We start from the raw sequence: 15,903 nt of genomic DNA on the forward strand, positions 1-15,903 counted from the left end.
GTAATTAATTAATTAATTAATTAATTAATTAATTAATTAATTAATTAATTAATTAATTAATTAATTAATTAATTAATTAATTAATTAATGAATGAATGAATGAATGAATGAATGAATGAATGAATGAATGAATGAATGAATTAATTAATTATCTTTATTTCGGTCTGGTACACACTTTTTTACAAAACAAAATGAAAAGGTAAAATAAACTTTTGCCGAAAAGGTTTAGGCTGAAGCCGTAGCTTATAGTGCCTGCTCTTTTTATCTTATGATCAGCTTAAATATGAAACATTAGCATTACTCCGTGGAAACAAACAATACATAAAGAAGACAAAAAATAAATGAGACAAAATATAAAATTGACGTTTCACATTCTACAATGTTTTTGATAATATACTTTATAGTTATAGTGTTTTATATTTATTTACAATATTTTCTTGAAACATTTTCTGGAACTTCTAGATAGAAATGAACATTTTTAGGTCGTCACAACTATTCCAAATTTCTCTAGCCTTAATTGATGTCCACCTCTTTTTAACATTTGTTCTTACTGTCGTCGTCTCAAACATGAGTTTCCCCCTCAGGTCATAACGGTTTCTTTTATTTGGAACAAATCCTGAATGTAGTTTGGAAGCAGTTTCTGCTGCTTTAAAGGCAAATAAAATAGTTTTCTGCTCTACTATGTCATGGAATTTTGGAGTATTATATTTAATAAAGAGATTATTTGTTGGTTCATAATAGTCAGATTAATTAGGGCCCGAGCACCTTCAGTGCGAAGGCCCTATTGTATCTGTAGGAATTTTTTTTTTTCTTTTTTCTTTCTTTTTTTTTTCTTTCTTCTGACGAAAGGAGGGCCTTTTTGCCCCCCTAAACGTGCCCAAAAAGTCACCAAATTTTGCATGCAAGTCAGGCCTGGCGAAAAATTTGATATTTAATGGTTTACATTAATGGGCGTGGCAAAACGGCTCAACAGCGCCCCCTGGAAAACTTTGTGCCTCAAGCCCCACAATACGGTTTGACGTACATGCACGAAAATCGCTACACACCTGTATCAGTACACAACTTAAAGAAAAGTCTCTTGGCGACATGGCCGAAACCCAACAGGAAGTCAGCTATTTTGAATTAATCGTGTCACTTTGGCGCAATTTATGCCATTCCTTCGGCAGTTAATACGGCCCGAACCGTAACGTGCACCCAGGTGTGTTATACCTCAAAATGTGCGTCTCCATCCTGCGACAACACGCATTACTTTTCTCTTTCAAAAGCGTTACCGTGGCGACGCTAGACGCCAAAAAGCGCGCCCACCCTTCATCTGATTGGTTCAGACAGAAAAAACTTTGTGCCTCAAGCCCCATAATACGGTTTGATGTACATGAACGAAAATCGCTACACACCTGTATCATGTCACTACTTAAAGAAAAGTCTCTTGGCGCCATGGCCGAAACCGAACAGGAAGTCAGCCATTTTGAACATTCTGAATTAATCACGTAATTTTGGAGCAATATGAGCCATTCCTTCGAGAATTAATACGGCCCGAACCGTAACGTGCACCCAGGTGTGTTATACATCAAAATGTGCGTCTCCATCCTGCGACTACGTGCATTACTTTTCTCTTTCAAAAGTGTTACCGTGGCGACACTAGACGCCAACAAGCGCACCCCCCCTTCATCTGATTGGTCCATATTTGATAGTTCCCCAAAAGGCACCAAATTTTCCATGCAAGGCAGGCCTGGCGATAAATTTGATATTTCATGGTTTGCATTAATGGGCGTGGCCTAACGGCTCAACAGCGCCCCCCGGAAAACTTTGTGCCTCAAGCCCCACAATACGGTTTGACGTACATGCACTAAAATCGGTACACACCTGTATCATGTCGCAACTTAAAGAAAAGTCTCTTGGCGCCATGGCCGAAACCCAACAGGAAGTCGGCCATTTTGAACATTTTGAATTAATCGCGTAATTTTGGCGCAATTTATGCCATTCTTTCGGCAGTTAATACGGCCTGAACCGTAATGTGCACCCAGGTGTGTTATACATCAAAATGTGCGTCTCCATCCTGCAACTACACGCATTACTTTTCTCTTTCAAAAGCGTTACCGTGGCGACGCTAGACGCCAAAAAGCGCGCCCCCCCTTCTTCTGATTGTTCCATATTTGATAGTTCCCCAAAAGTCACCAAATTTTGCATGCAAGCCAGGCCTGGCGATAAATTTGATATTTCATGGTTTGCATTAATGGGCGTGGCCTAACGGCTCAACAGCGCCGCCTAAAATACTTTTCTCTGGCATAACTTTTGAATGGTTTGACATAAAAACTTGTGGGTGGTGTCATCGAACTCGGTATTGAGTCCTTGACCATAATTGGTGAAAATTAGCCCCACCCCTTCTTCTGATTGGTTGTCCCGATTTTCTGCTATAACTTTTGAATGGTTTGACATAGAGAGTCGTGGGTGGTGTCATCGGACTATGTATTGAGTCCTTGACCTTCATTGGTCTGAATTAGCCCCGCCCCTTCTTCTGATTGGTTGTCCCTATTTTCTGTTATAACTTTTGACTGGTTTGACATAGAGAGTTGTGGGTGGTGTCATCGAACTCGGTTTTGAGTCCTTGACCTTCTATGGTGAAAATTAGCCCCGCCCCTTCTTCTGATTGGTCGATATTTCATAGTTCCTATTTTCGGCCATAACTTTTGAATGGTTTAACATAATGACTCGTGGGTGGTGTCCTCAGACATGGTTTTGAATCCCTTGACCATAATTGGTGTGAATTAAACCCGCCCCTTCTTCTGATTGGTCGATATATAATAGTTCCTATTTTCTGTCATAAGCTTTGATTGGTTTGACATAAAGAGTCGTGGGTGTTGTCATTGGACTTAGTTTTGAGTCCTTGACCTTAATTGGTGCAAATTGCACACACGAGGGCCCGTTCATCGCTGCTTGCAGCTTTAATTTTTTTTTTTTTTTATTCTTCTGATGAAAGGAGGGCCTTTTTGCCCCCATAAACGTGCCCGCAGAGTAACCAAATTTTGCATGCAAGCCAGGCCTGGTGAAAAATGTTATATTTAATGGTTTGCATTAATGGGCGTGGTAAAATGGCAAAACAGCGCCCCCTAGAAAACTTTGTGCCTCAACAATACGGAATGGTTTGACATAAAGAGTCGTGGGTGGTGTCATCGGACTTAGTTTTGAGTCCTTGACCTTAATTGGTGCAAATTGCACCCGCGAGGGCCCGTTCATCGCTGCTTGCAGCTTTAATTTTAATTGTTATTTGATTATTTATTTTTCTAGTGCCAAAAATTATGAACTTAGTTTTAGTTAGATTTAATGATAGCTTATTGATATCAAACCATGCCTTCACATTTTTTACTTCTCCTTCCACCACATTCAGCAGCTGTTCCAAATTCTTCCCTGAACAATAAAGGTTTGTGTCGTCAGCAAACATATTTTATTATTTTAGACACCTTACAAATATCATTTATATATAATATAAACAATTTAGGACCTAGCACGGCGCCTTGTGGTACACCAAATTTGAATCTTTCTAGTTCCGATTTAACATTATTTAATTCAACATATTGAAATCTATCAGCGAGATAACTCTTTATCCATAAATTGGAAATCCCTCTGACACCATATCTCTCTAGTTTATTTAATAAAAGTTTATGGTCTATGGTATCAAATGCTTTCTTCAGGTCAATAAACACCCCCACTGTATATTCCCATTTCTCGATAGCAGTTGAAATTTCCTCTACTAGTTCCATCACAGCCATTGAGCTGGACCTATTACCTCTGAACCCATATTGATTATTGCTCAGCAGATTGTGTTTATCTATTATTTTTGAGAATTGAGACAGTAACGAAATTTGTCTCTTTTTGAAAATGGGTATTACTTTGGCGGTTTTCATTTTATTTGGGAAGATTCCAGTTTGAAAAGATAGGTTACATATATAGGTCAGTGGTTTTACTATGTTTATTATAATATTTTGAACTAAAGACACTCAGTACTTTGACTGTAATTCAATTATATTCAATTTTATTTATATAGCGTCTAATACAACAAAAGTTGTCTCTAGACCCTTTCCAGAGATCCAGAACATGAACATAAACATAAACATGAACCCCCGAGCAGTGCTCGGGGGTGAGAAAAACAGTGGCAAGAAAAACTCCCTTTTAGGAGGGAAGAAACCTTGAGCAGGACCAGGCTCATAAGGGGGGACCCCCCAGAAGGCCAGACTGGGGGTCGGGGACCCTGTAGTGGTCTGCTCTGAGAGGAACCCATTTCAGTTTCCTGTGAAAGGAAACTGCTGGGAACACCACCCTCCAACTATCAGCTTATCTTGAACTAGCGTTGGTTCTGGGGGGGTCGTGGACACAAACCTGACGAAAATTCCCATCTGCAGCAGATGCAGCACCTTCAGTCTGGGTCTCAGCCACTTCTCCACCCGGGTCTCCATCTCAAACTTCTCGTATCTGTACCAGAACCAGCTGTAGAACTGCACCAGCACCGAGGAGCCCACAAGCAGCAGCAGCAGCACGGCCAGGGGCCCCCACAACCCCTCCTGGTAGAAGTCCACGGCGGCCCAGATGTCCAGGCCAATGTCCACCAGCAGCACCAGGAGGCCCACGCAAGTGCACAGGAAGTCCATGCGGGAGTACTTTAACATGGACATGGTGGCGGTCGCTGCTCCAGGAACTTTCTCACACACACACACACACACACTCTCTTATAGTTAGAGCAGGCTCCGCGTCCCGCCCACATCCGCCCGGGCCCCAGCACACTGCACACTGAAACCAGATCAGAGACACACACACATATTTGTCAGAAGGCCGGAGTTTTACTGGAAAGTAATTTTGGGGGACGGACCCTCAAATAAAAATCAAATTCTGGCCTAACATTATTATTTGATGTTTATTGTTTATATTTTTTTTCCATTTCATTACAAAACCGAAGGTATTTTTAGCCTTTATGAATCAGTCTCCTATCACCTATATGTCAGGACTGGTGTGGTGAGGACCCAGATGCAGGAGAGCGAGGCAGGAGTTCACAACAAAAAAGGGTTTATTTCCAAAAACCAAAAACCAAAAGTGCTGCTTGGCAGGATCAAAAAACAGGGATCGAAAACTGGAGCAAAAACAGGACACATGGAGGGAAGCACAGTACGGGACCACAAGGAGCAAGGAAATGACAAGACCAGATATACACAGGGAATAACGAGACACAGGTGCAGACAATCAACAATTGAAACAGACTAACAGTCTGGGCTTGCTGAGGCTCTTGCTGGCTTGCTGATTGGGTAACGTACTTGTAGCACGGCGTGTGCCACGGGCCCGACCGACAGGATGGAGAGACACGGAGCTTAGTGCAGACCCTTTTATTCCCGCAAATCACCCACTACACAGTGCACAAGCACATCAGCACCTTCCACGACAGCAGCTCCTCCGACCCCTTTGCTGCTGTCCAGCTCTGCCTTATAAGGCAGGCAGGGTGGAGAGCGGCAGCCACTCAGGCGGATGGGACACAGGTGCGCGTGTCCCATCAACCTCTCCACCCTGCCACACACCCCCAACGCCAACCTCGAGCCTGTTCTGGCTCCAGCGGTGGTCCTGGACGCCTCAGCTCCTGCTGGAGTTCCTCCTCCGGTGATGCTCCGAGGACCCGTGCCCCCCCTCAGCCAGCTCCGAGGACCCGTGCCCCCCCTCAGCCAGCTCCGAGGACCCGTGTTCCCCCCCAGCCCGCCCTGGATGTGGACTGTGGGGACATCTGGGATCTGTCCCTTGAGGGGGGGCCAGCGCCCCGGACCCGGGTACCCCCGGAGCCGGCACCTCGGACCCGGGTACCCCCGGAGCTGGCACCTCGGACCCGGGTACCCCCGCAGCCAGCGCCACGGACCCGGGTCCCCGAATCCTGTCTGCTCCTGTTCCGGCTCCCCGCATCCTGTCTGCTCCGGTTCCGGTCCCCCGCATCCTGTCTGCCCCGGTTCCGGCCCCCCGCATCCTGTCTGCCCCGGTTCCGGCCCCCCGCATCCTGTCTGCCCCGGTTCCGGCCCCCCGCATCATGTCTGCCCCGGTTCCGGCCCCCCGCATCCTGTCTGCCCCGGTTCCGGCTCCCCGCCTCCTGTCAGCCCCTGTTCCGGCTCCCCGCCTCCTGTCAGCCCCGACTCCGGATCCTGAGGCGGTCCCGCAGCCCTCTGTTCCTGAGGCGGTCCCGCAGCCCTCTGTTCCTGAGGCGGTCCCGCAGCCCTCTGTTCCTGAGGCGGTTCCGCAGCCCTCTGTTCCTGAGGCGGTCCCAGAGCCCCGTCATGTTCCCCAGTCCCGTCAGGTTCCCGAGTCCCGTCAGGTTCCCGAGCCCCGTCAGGTTCCCGAGCCCAGTCAGGTTCCCGAGCCCCGTCAGGTTCCAGAGCCCCGTCAGGTTCCCGAGCCCCGTCAGGTTCCCGAGTCCCGTCAGGTTCCCGAGTCCCGTCCAGTTCCCGAGTCCCGCCAGGAATCCCCGTCACGCCCCCCGCCAAGACCCAGGCCTCGGGGACGCCCCCCCGAGCTCTCTCGCTGGTCTGCTCGGTCCCGAGGGCGGCCCCCGGAGCTTTGGCCGTGTGTGGCCTGGGCCCTCCTCCAGGCCCCCTCCGCCCACCCTGGGTTAGGACTCTGGGGACATCTGGGATCTGTCCCTTGAGGGGGGGGTACTGTCAGGGTTTGACACTTCCCCCCAGTTTTTGACTTTCAGTTTCTGTCTTGCCCCGCCTGTGTCCCATCTGCCCTGATTGTGTCTGCACCTGTGTCTCGTCATGTCTCGTTATCCCTTCAGTATATCTTGTCTTTTCATTCCTTGGTTCCCTGTCGGTCCGTACTGTTCTCTCCTCCATGTCTCCTCATGGTTTTTGTCCTGATCCTGGTTTTTTGTATTTATCCTGCTCTGCAGCGCTTTGCTTTGCCTTTTTGGATTAAAACCCTTTTTGTTTTTGAGAACTCCTGCCTCCAGCCTCCCTCTGTCTCCTGCACTTGGGTCCTTAAAGAACCAAACCATGACAGATTCGACATGTTGAATCGCCGTCGGCCGTCGGTCAAACAGCTCACTCTGTGATTGGCTGTTCCCAGAATTTCCCAGAATGCTTTTCGCCGGCATTTGCGGACTGAATAAAAAAAAAAACATTTCTAGCGAGAAATAAATATTTTGCTTTCATAATATTCACTCAGTGAATGTACATAATCACTCCCTTGTCTTTTTCAAACCGCGCCAGAATAAAGGCTGATTTATGGTTCTGCGTTACACCAACGCAGAACCTACGGCGTAGGTTACGCGGCGACGCGCACGTACGCCGGCTACGTACTTTGATTGATAGGTGACGTTTCATTCTTTCAAAATGAATGAAGTTGACTATTTGGTGAGTGTGCGATTTAGCACTTTAGCAATTGAGAACAAGTTGGAAATAAAACGTTTGGGACCACATCGACCGGATGATTTAACCATTTGTCAAGCCGGAAAAGACAAAACGAGGACATTTAATAAGGAATGGTTCAAAAGGAAACTCTGGTTAACCGGGAGCTCGTCAAAAAAGGCGCTCTTCTGCTTTCCTTGTCTGCTCTTCGGAGGGGAAACCGTCTGGACAACCACAGGATTTAGCGATCTGAAACATCTATCAGAAAGGCTGGTAAAACACGAAAGCTGTGCAGCTCATGTGGATAATGCCATCAGGCTGGGTCTTTTAGAGAAGTCTAATATTGCATCTCAGCTTGACAGTGCATACCGACGTGGCGTTGAACAGCACAACACACAGACGGAAGAAAACAGGTATGTTCTTGGGAGAATTATAACCTGTATTAAACTTTGCGGCAAGTGCGAAATTGCCCTACGTGGACATGATGAGTCTGCTGGCTTCTTAAACCCCGGCATCTTCAGGTGCATTTTTGACATGATGTGTGAGGGAGACTCTAGGCTGAGGAACCACTACGATGCTCAACCGTATTTCAAGGGGACTTCAGCAATTATACAAAATGAACTTTTGGATTGCATGTACAGTGTCTACAAAGATGAGATCGCTCAACAGTTGGCAAATGCACCTTTTGTCGCCGTGCAGGCTGATGAGACCACGGATGTGTCCTGCAAGTCACAGATGGTCATCGTGCTGCGCTATATGGTAAACAACTCCGTGACGGAGAGATTTGGGGAGTTTATTGAGGTGAAGGACAAAACGGCTGCTGGTTTATCAAATGCTATAAAAGCATCCCTGGAGCCCCTGAACCTGGGTAACAAGCTCATCGCACAAACGTATGATGGAGCGGCAGTTATGAGTGGAAGTGTGCGCGGGGTTCAGACTCTGGTCAAGGAGCGCTATCCAAATGCGCATTTTGTGCACTGTTATGCACATCAGCTGAACCTCATACTTCAGCAGATCTGCTCAGCAAGAATATCTGAGCTGAAGGTATTTTTGCTGATTTGTCTGCATTCGCCACATTTTTCTCCAACTAACCAAAGGGAACAGCTGCTCTTGCAGAGACGTCGGATCGGCGCATCCCCAGACCTCCGGCCACGCAATGGAATTTCAAAAGCAGGACAGTCAATGCTGTGTGGGAACGCCGTCAGAAGATAAAGGAGTGCTTGAACAACATTCGCACACAAGAGGGATGGGACAGGGTGACCATCAGCGAGGCCTATGGTCTGTCCATGCACCTGCAGGAACCGAGATTTCTACGCTTCTTACCACACCGATGACAAGCGCTGAATCTGAGAGAAACTTCTCCACTCTCAAAAGAATAAAAACTTTTACACAGAATACAATGGGACAGCAGAGACTAAACGCCTTGGCGATGCTTTCTATTGAAAATGAATTCATCCATGGACTGTTGTATTTTAACAGCAAGGTCACGGAAAAGTTTGCACATATGAAGGACCGCAGAGCATCATTCCTCTTCAAGAAGTGATCGTCAACGGTGAGTCTAACAGATTTTTATAGTGGAACTGACCATGTACTTATATTCTTTGAAATATAGTGGACTTTGTGTAATGCGCAACTGGCGATACATGTGTGGGTGTGGGTGTGGGGGGGACACAACCTCACGTGGGCTCCCCGACGCTGATGGAGCTGTTTACCTGTCTGTGGTGCTGAAATGGCTGTTTGGCTGTGGTATACTCTGTGTGGTGGCTTTGTATATTAATTGCTGTGTATTGTATGTGCGCCGTACACGCCATGCTCGTGCACGGTCGTGCTTGTGCATTGTGTTTTTATTGTTGTCACGTTGCTGTTTCGATCTTGAGTATTGGATATGAGCTCTTGAACTGCCCATTTGGTAGTGTGGCAGATGAGAGTATTTAGTATTAAAACAAATTATTTAGTTTTTTTAGAAAATATAATTTAATTCCTTTTCAGAGTATTGTAAAATATACGTTTTTTTGTTATTTCTGCTAAGTTGCTCCGGTTATAACTGTGTAGAAAATACATTTAAAGTGTAAGTGTTTGTGGTAATTGTGCGTCAATCCAGTGGTAATACCTCAGGGTTCCAGTAGGGGGAATAGCGCTCCTCTTCCTCACTGAATACAATCGAGTGAAGGCAAGAGCTGTGTCTGTCATTTATACATCTTCCCTCACTACTTTTCCCTATTTAAGGGCACAACAGTAGCGCTATTGATATGATAATATATGTCGTTAGATTGGCACTGTTTGTGTGATGATTTTATTTATTTATTTATTTTTATTTATTTATTTACTTTGCACTTACAAACATACAAGCATCGAAAAAAGAACAGAAAAAAAACAAAGATAAAATGTGCAGGAAAGATCATGAAGCCCGACGGGCTTATAAGCGATCCTCCCCTCTTAAACATACAAATAATTATAATCAACACTTTACACCCCCCCTCCCCACCCAATACCCCCTTCCTCATACGCACATACGCCTCATACGCATGTGCATATTTACAACTCATACGAAGAAATATATTATCAGAAACAAACAAAAAGGTCAGCAAACAATTTTATCATTTGAATATAATGAATATAATGAAACCAGAAATTGTTTTAAATTTGTTTTAAATATTGACAAAGATCCATGATGGCATTATTCAGCTGCAATTTTGTGGTCAAAGGGGCTGTGGTCCCTTCTCTCACTTGATACTGATTGCATAAGATTTTCCAGCATGGCCCCACCAAAATTTACAGACCAAAATCGCCACTGAATGTGAATGTGCAATATTAGATTACTATACAACAACATATACTACAAAATATTCTGGTATATCAGTGTTAGTTTAAATAAATGTTTATTTTGTATAAAACCGTAATTGTCATTAGATCTCCACTGTGGTGACTTTTTACATAGTTTTATTCCTATATTTCATTCATACATTGATGTTTTAGAGGTCATGTAAAGTCATGGAAACTTGCTGCCAAGCCATGGGAAAGTCATGGAATTTTAGTTTTTTTTCTCAGCCACCAGGGGGCTCATTCTGCTTCTGGCATTCAGAGAGAAACATCTCTCTCCCCAGAAACCTGTTCACAGTTTTACTGTTTCAAGCCTGAGGAAGACCCAGAGAGGGTCCAAACCTTTTCATTTGGAACACCTTCCTTAGTTGTTTTTGATTTAAAAACACCTTTTTGTTTATTTAATTTGTAAAAAAAAATTATTTTTTATTTATTTTTCATTAAAAATTCCTTTAATTTTTTTTATAGAAATTATTCGTTTTTTTTTTTCAAAACATCAAATAAAGGATTTCTTTCCTTCTTTTTGGAAAGCATTTTTGTTTTATTTATATTTTACTCATTGGTGATTTCATTTTAACATTTATTATTTAAAATTTTCAGTAAATCAGTAGATCCGCCTGAGGAAGACCGGACACGGTTGAAACGTTGCCCCCGCACACATTCATTGGGTATTTTGATTTGTTGATAATACATTTTAATTATTTTTATTTTTTGTAGAAAGCTTAAATAGTTTTATTTAAAATCTAATTTCGTTTTATTTCATTTAATAAAAATTTCATTTAAAAAAAAAACTATTTTACATTGAAACTCAGTATTTTTTTTTTCTTTTAAATTCATAGACATTACAAAATCACCTTTTAGAAAGCCTTAAAGGAGCTTGAGTCCGGATTGTGGCAGGATTTATGAAAAAAATTTGTATACGTTTTAAGTTTTCTAGTAATAATGTCAGATGAAGCGTTCCAAACCAAAAAGAATGATTCCTCTAGTGTATCTCTCTGTTGCCTTGAACAGGCTGCAAAATGTGCTGCAATTCGGTCCCGAATTTCCCGCGCTGGGCTGTGGATGTGACGTCACATGACGCTGCATGCACGTTCTCCCCGTTCTCCCGTGCGGGCTTCACTGTTGGCTGCAGTACCCCCAACGGCCGTCGTGGTGAAGGGTGGCGCTAGAGAGTCTCATTTCTTAAAAGGAGCCTCATGCTCCTTTTAAAATAGAATTTTTTATTTTACTTGACTTTAATATTTAAAACCAATTTTGTTCTCGCTCCTCGGACAGTGCAGACGTGCTTCACATTTCTGAGCCAGTGTTTCTTTGCCTGAAGAAGACTCTTAAGAGTTGAAACGTTACGTTGAGGCACACATTTGTTTTATTGATTATTAATCACATTTCTCATTTTCCTAATTATTTTTTCATTATATAAAAAAGTCATAACGGTGGTGACTAAACAACCGTCATTTGGAGCTGCCCGGACAGACCGGACACCTCCTGTCTCCTCATTTTATATTTCATTTCATAAAAAAGTAATGGTGATAAACGACAACCGTCCGTTACCAGAGGGGACGTCTGAATTGTCGTCAGCAGAGGTTTTATAAGGAGAGGAACCTTCTCTCCTTCATTTGTGCTCAAGTCAGAGACGGTGAAGGACGTCAAAAGCTGCTCAAGCCTGATAGCTTTGTTGTTCATTGTTTTTGGTGCTTGGCCTGAGGAAGACCGGACACGCTTGAAACATTGCCCCAGTACACATTCATTTGGTTTTTTTTTTTTTGTTAACAATTTTTTATTAGTTTTATGCCAACTTTTAAAAAGAAAAAGGGGGCAGACAGTCTCAAGCACAGCTCTACACACTTGCTGTAGCAACATGTCCACTGTACATCTGAAAAGAACAAACGCAAAAAAACAGGGGAAAAAATGTGTCACAACTTTCATTTGGTATTTTGATTTGTCGATAATACATTTTAATTATTTTTATTTTTTGTAAAAAGCTTAAATAGTTTTATTTAAAATCTAATGTCGTTTTATTTCATTTTAATAAAAAAAATTCTATTTTACATTGAAACTCAGCAGCAGGAGGGAATAAATAGAACAGGAGGAGCTTACATGAATATATTATTATATTAATATATATTATATTCATTCTGCTCTCGCTCCTCGGACAGTGCAGACGTGCTTCACAGCTCTGAGCCAGTGTTTCTGTGTCTTTGCCTGAAGAAGACTTAAAAGATTTGAAACGTTGCATGGAGGCACACATTTCTTTGAGTTGACACACATTTTCCTAATTATTCTTTCACTATATAAAAAAATCCTGATAGTGATGAATGACAACCATCCTTGGGAGCTGCCCGGACAGAACGGACACCTCCTGTCTTTGGGGGACAGGTTCCTTTTCCTAACCCTAACCTTAATCCCATTCGTCTAAAATTCAAGTCTTAGATTTATTTAATTTTTTTTTTTTTTTTTAATATTTTTATTGATTTTTGTTTTAAGGTAAGAAAACATGGCAAGGAAATATAAGAACACCATATTCTACACAGAACACACTGAGCAGGAATTCACACACGATGAAGCAAAATGAGTAAACAAATATAAGGAAGGGGAGAGAGAAAAAAAAAAAAAAAAAAAAAAAAAAAGGGGGGGGGGGGGGGAAAGACTGTTAACTGTTGAATGGGTACGTGACCATAAATCCAGGTAGTGAGGTGTTATAAACAACATTCTGCTTGGTTCAAACTCAGGTATCGGCTTCTCTAGGGATATATGTCCATATAAGACCGTAGAGGCCTCTCTGCAAAGTCTGTGCACGCTCTGTTCCAATATAGTCCAAGAATGGGTCCCAAATTTTATGAAAAAATGATGGTTTGTCCTTAAGCCAGTAGGTCGTGGCTTCCAGAGGGATGAGTTCCAATATACTTTGTCGCCACTGTGAAAGCGTAGGAGGTTTGTCAGAAATCCACTGACGTAAGACGCACCTTCTGGCACCAAACAAAAGCACATCGAGCAGTTTTACCAAGTGGGGTCTAAGATTCAGAGTAGAATGTAATCCAAGGATACAGGAAATTGGTTTAAGACCCAGATTCTTACCAAATACTACAGAAATTTCATCAGAGACCTTTCCCCAGAAACTTTTGATGAAGGGACAATCAAAAATACAGTGAAAGTAAGACCCATCAGAAACCTTGCATTTGTTACAAAATTGGGAAAATATAGGATTAAATTTATTCCGTAACACTGGTGTAATCTGGAGCCTATGAATTATTCTAAACTGTAACTCCTTGACCTTGTTGGTTGACAAACAACCAGATGAGCTCAACCAAACACCTTCCCATTCATCCTCTGAGATTGTTATGCCCAGGTCAGCCTCCCAGAGTAATTTAAGATGACCCATGCCCTCTGCTGGTGGGAACAAAGCATTGTAAAACCTGGTAGTCAATTTTCGGGGCTCGGGATCTTGTAAGACTTCTTCTACAGGAGAGCGAGAGAACCCACTCGGGTGTAGCCTTACTTTTGAGGAGACAAAACTACGGACCTGCAGGTACCTGAAAAAGTGTTTGTTGGGAAGGTCATACTGCTCCTTGAGCTGGTTAAAAGATTTAAGAGCACCGTTAGCCACCAAGTCCTCTATAGTACATATACCCTTCTCAGACCACAAAAGAAATGCACGGTCCTCGAGACCAGGGGGAAAATCCGGGTTCAAATGAATGGGGGTGAGGAGAGAGAGGGAATCGCTCTGAGTCCCTATCTTCCTAATAGTTCTCCATACCTTTAACGTGTTCTGAAGAATAAGGTTGCCCTTTACTTTGTCTGAGACCCACTTTTTAGTAACATATAAAGTGTTACAAAGAGGAATTGGATCGAGGGGAGCGGCCTCCAAACTAAGCCACGTGGATCGGGGGTCATTTCTAAACCATTCCCAGAAATACCGACAAAGACAAGCCAATTGGTAATATTTAATGTTTGGCAGGGCCAACCCACCCTCTCCAGGACGGTACTGCAGCTTTTGTAATTTCAATCTGGCCCGTTTGTTTTTCCATAAAAAGGAAGATAAAGAGCCATTTAAACTGGAGAGTGATTTTCTAGTCAAAAGGACTGGGATCATTTGGAAAATATAAAGCAGACGAGGAAGTATGTTCATTTTAAACAAGTTTACCCTACCTAGAAGAGATAACGGGAGATTAGTCCAGCGTGCCAGATCATCCTTAATTTTACGGATTAATGGTATGAAATTGGCTTTATACAAACCTGAAAAGGAGGGAGTAATATATACACCAAGGTAAACAAACCCAGAAGGTGACCATCGAAAAGGGGCAGAACTAGATGGCGTCCAGGGGGTATTAAGGGTTAGGGGCATAGCCTCTGACTTTGAATAATTAATCCTGTAGCCTGAGAACCGGCCAAAATTTGTAATAATCTCAACAACTCTGGTAATAGAGACCTTGGGGTTACTCAAAAAGAGCAGAACGTCATCAGCATAAAGGGAAATGTTATGGTTTTGGGGACCTACACTGACACCAGTCACCAAAGGGTCGCTCCTAATCGCCTCCGCCAAAGGCTCTATGGCGAGCGCAAACAATAGGGGGGAGATTGGACAGCCCTGGCGAGTGCCGCGCCCAACTAAGAATGCAGGGGACTTCCAACCATTTGTAAGAACGGATGCCCGAGGGGAATCGTACAAAAGAGAGATCCATTTAATAAAATTATCGCCCAAGTCAAATTTGGAAAGGACGTTCAGTAAATATGGCCACTCGACTCTGTCAAAAGCCTTTTCCGCGTCAAGAGAGACTACGACAGCCTTAGTTTTTAACTCTGTGCCATACTGAATAAGGTTCAGCAGTCTCCTAACATTATTACAGGAATTACGTCCTAAAATAAAACCAGTCTGGTCCATTGAGATGAGGTCAGGAAGGATACATTCTAATCTTTTCGCCAGGATTTTAGCTAAAAGTTTTCTATCTACATCAAGCAGAGCGATTGGTCTGTACGAGGAGCAATCCTCCGGTGGTCTGCCCTTCTTCAGAATGAGTGAGATGTTAGTGTCCATCATAGTACCTGGGAGATGGCCAGAATCAAATGAATAGTTCAGCATTTTAAGCAAGGGATCAACTAATAGACTCTGAAAAGATTTAAAAAACTCGGGTGTCAGGCCGTCGGGCCCTGGGGCCTTACTATTTTGTAGGTCATTAATAGCCACTATAACTTCCCCACGTGAAATAGGTCTGTTTAATAGGTCCCTCTGGGTCTGAGAAGCTTGAGGCAGGTTAATGGCTGACAAGAATGCTTGCATCAGGTCCGCAGGCTGAGACTCAGCTTCAGATTTATACAAAGATTCATAAAATGCCTGAAAGCATTTGTTAATGTCTTTACTATAATGTATTCTCTTGCCCGTCTCATCTTTTATCACTGGAATAGCCTGTGAATCTGCCTTTTTCCTAACAAGGTTAGCCAGGTATTTGCTAGGCTTATTCCCGAATTCGTACATTCTGTGCCTAGCAAAGAAAAGACTTTTCTGAGCCTCTGACGACATCAGCGTATCAAGGGCTGCTGAAGTGGTATCAATATGAGCTCTCAAATCATCTGACGGATTGATATCAAATTCCCTCTGAAGGTTATTTAGTTGTTGTTCCAGATTCTGCTGTTCCGCCCCCTTCTTGCGCTTCAGATGAGCAGAAAAAGATATTGCAAAACCACGTGAAACAGCCTTAGCTGTCTCCCATAGCACATTAGG

At 43.4% G+C, this 15,903-nt stretch overlaps 1 protein-coding gene across 1 annotated transcript in view; it reads right to left on the minus strand.

Moving 5' to 3' along the window:
- The window catches only part of LOC133452334 (XK-related protein 8-like), a 38,893-nt gene extending 34,213 nt beyond the window's left edge, over positions 1-4,680 (minus strand). The window contains exon 1 of the mRNA XM_061731582.1: positions 4,375-4,680. Coding sequence (XP_061587566.1) covers positions 4,375-4,667 — 293 coding nt within the window. The 5' untranslated portion in view covers positions 4,668-4,680. The remainder of the gene's footprint in view (positions 1-4,374) is intronic.
- Between the last annotated feature and the right edge of the window lie 11,223 nt (positions 4,681-15,903).

This window comes from Cololabis saira, chromosome 10 (genome assembly GCF_033807715.1).
Source record: "Cololabis saira isolate AMF1-May2022 chromosome 10, fColSai1.1, whole genome shotgun sequence".
Lineage (NCBI taxonomy): Eukaryota > Metazoa > Chordata > Actinopteri > Beloniformes > Belonidae > Cololabis > Cololabis saira.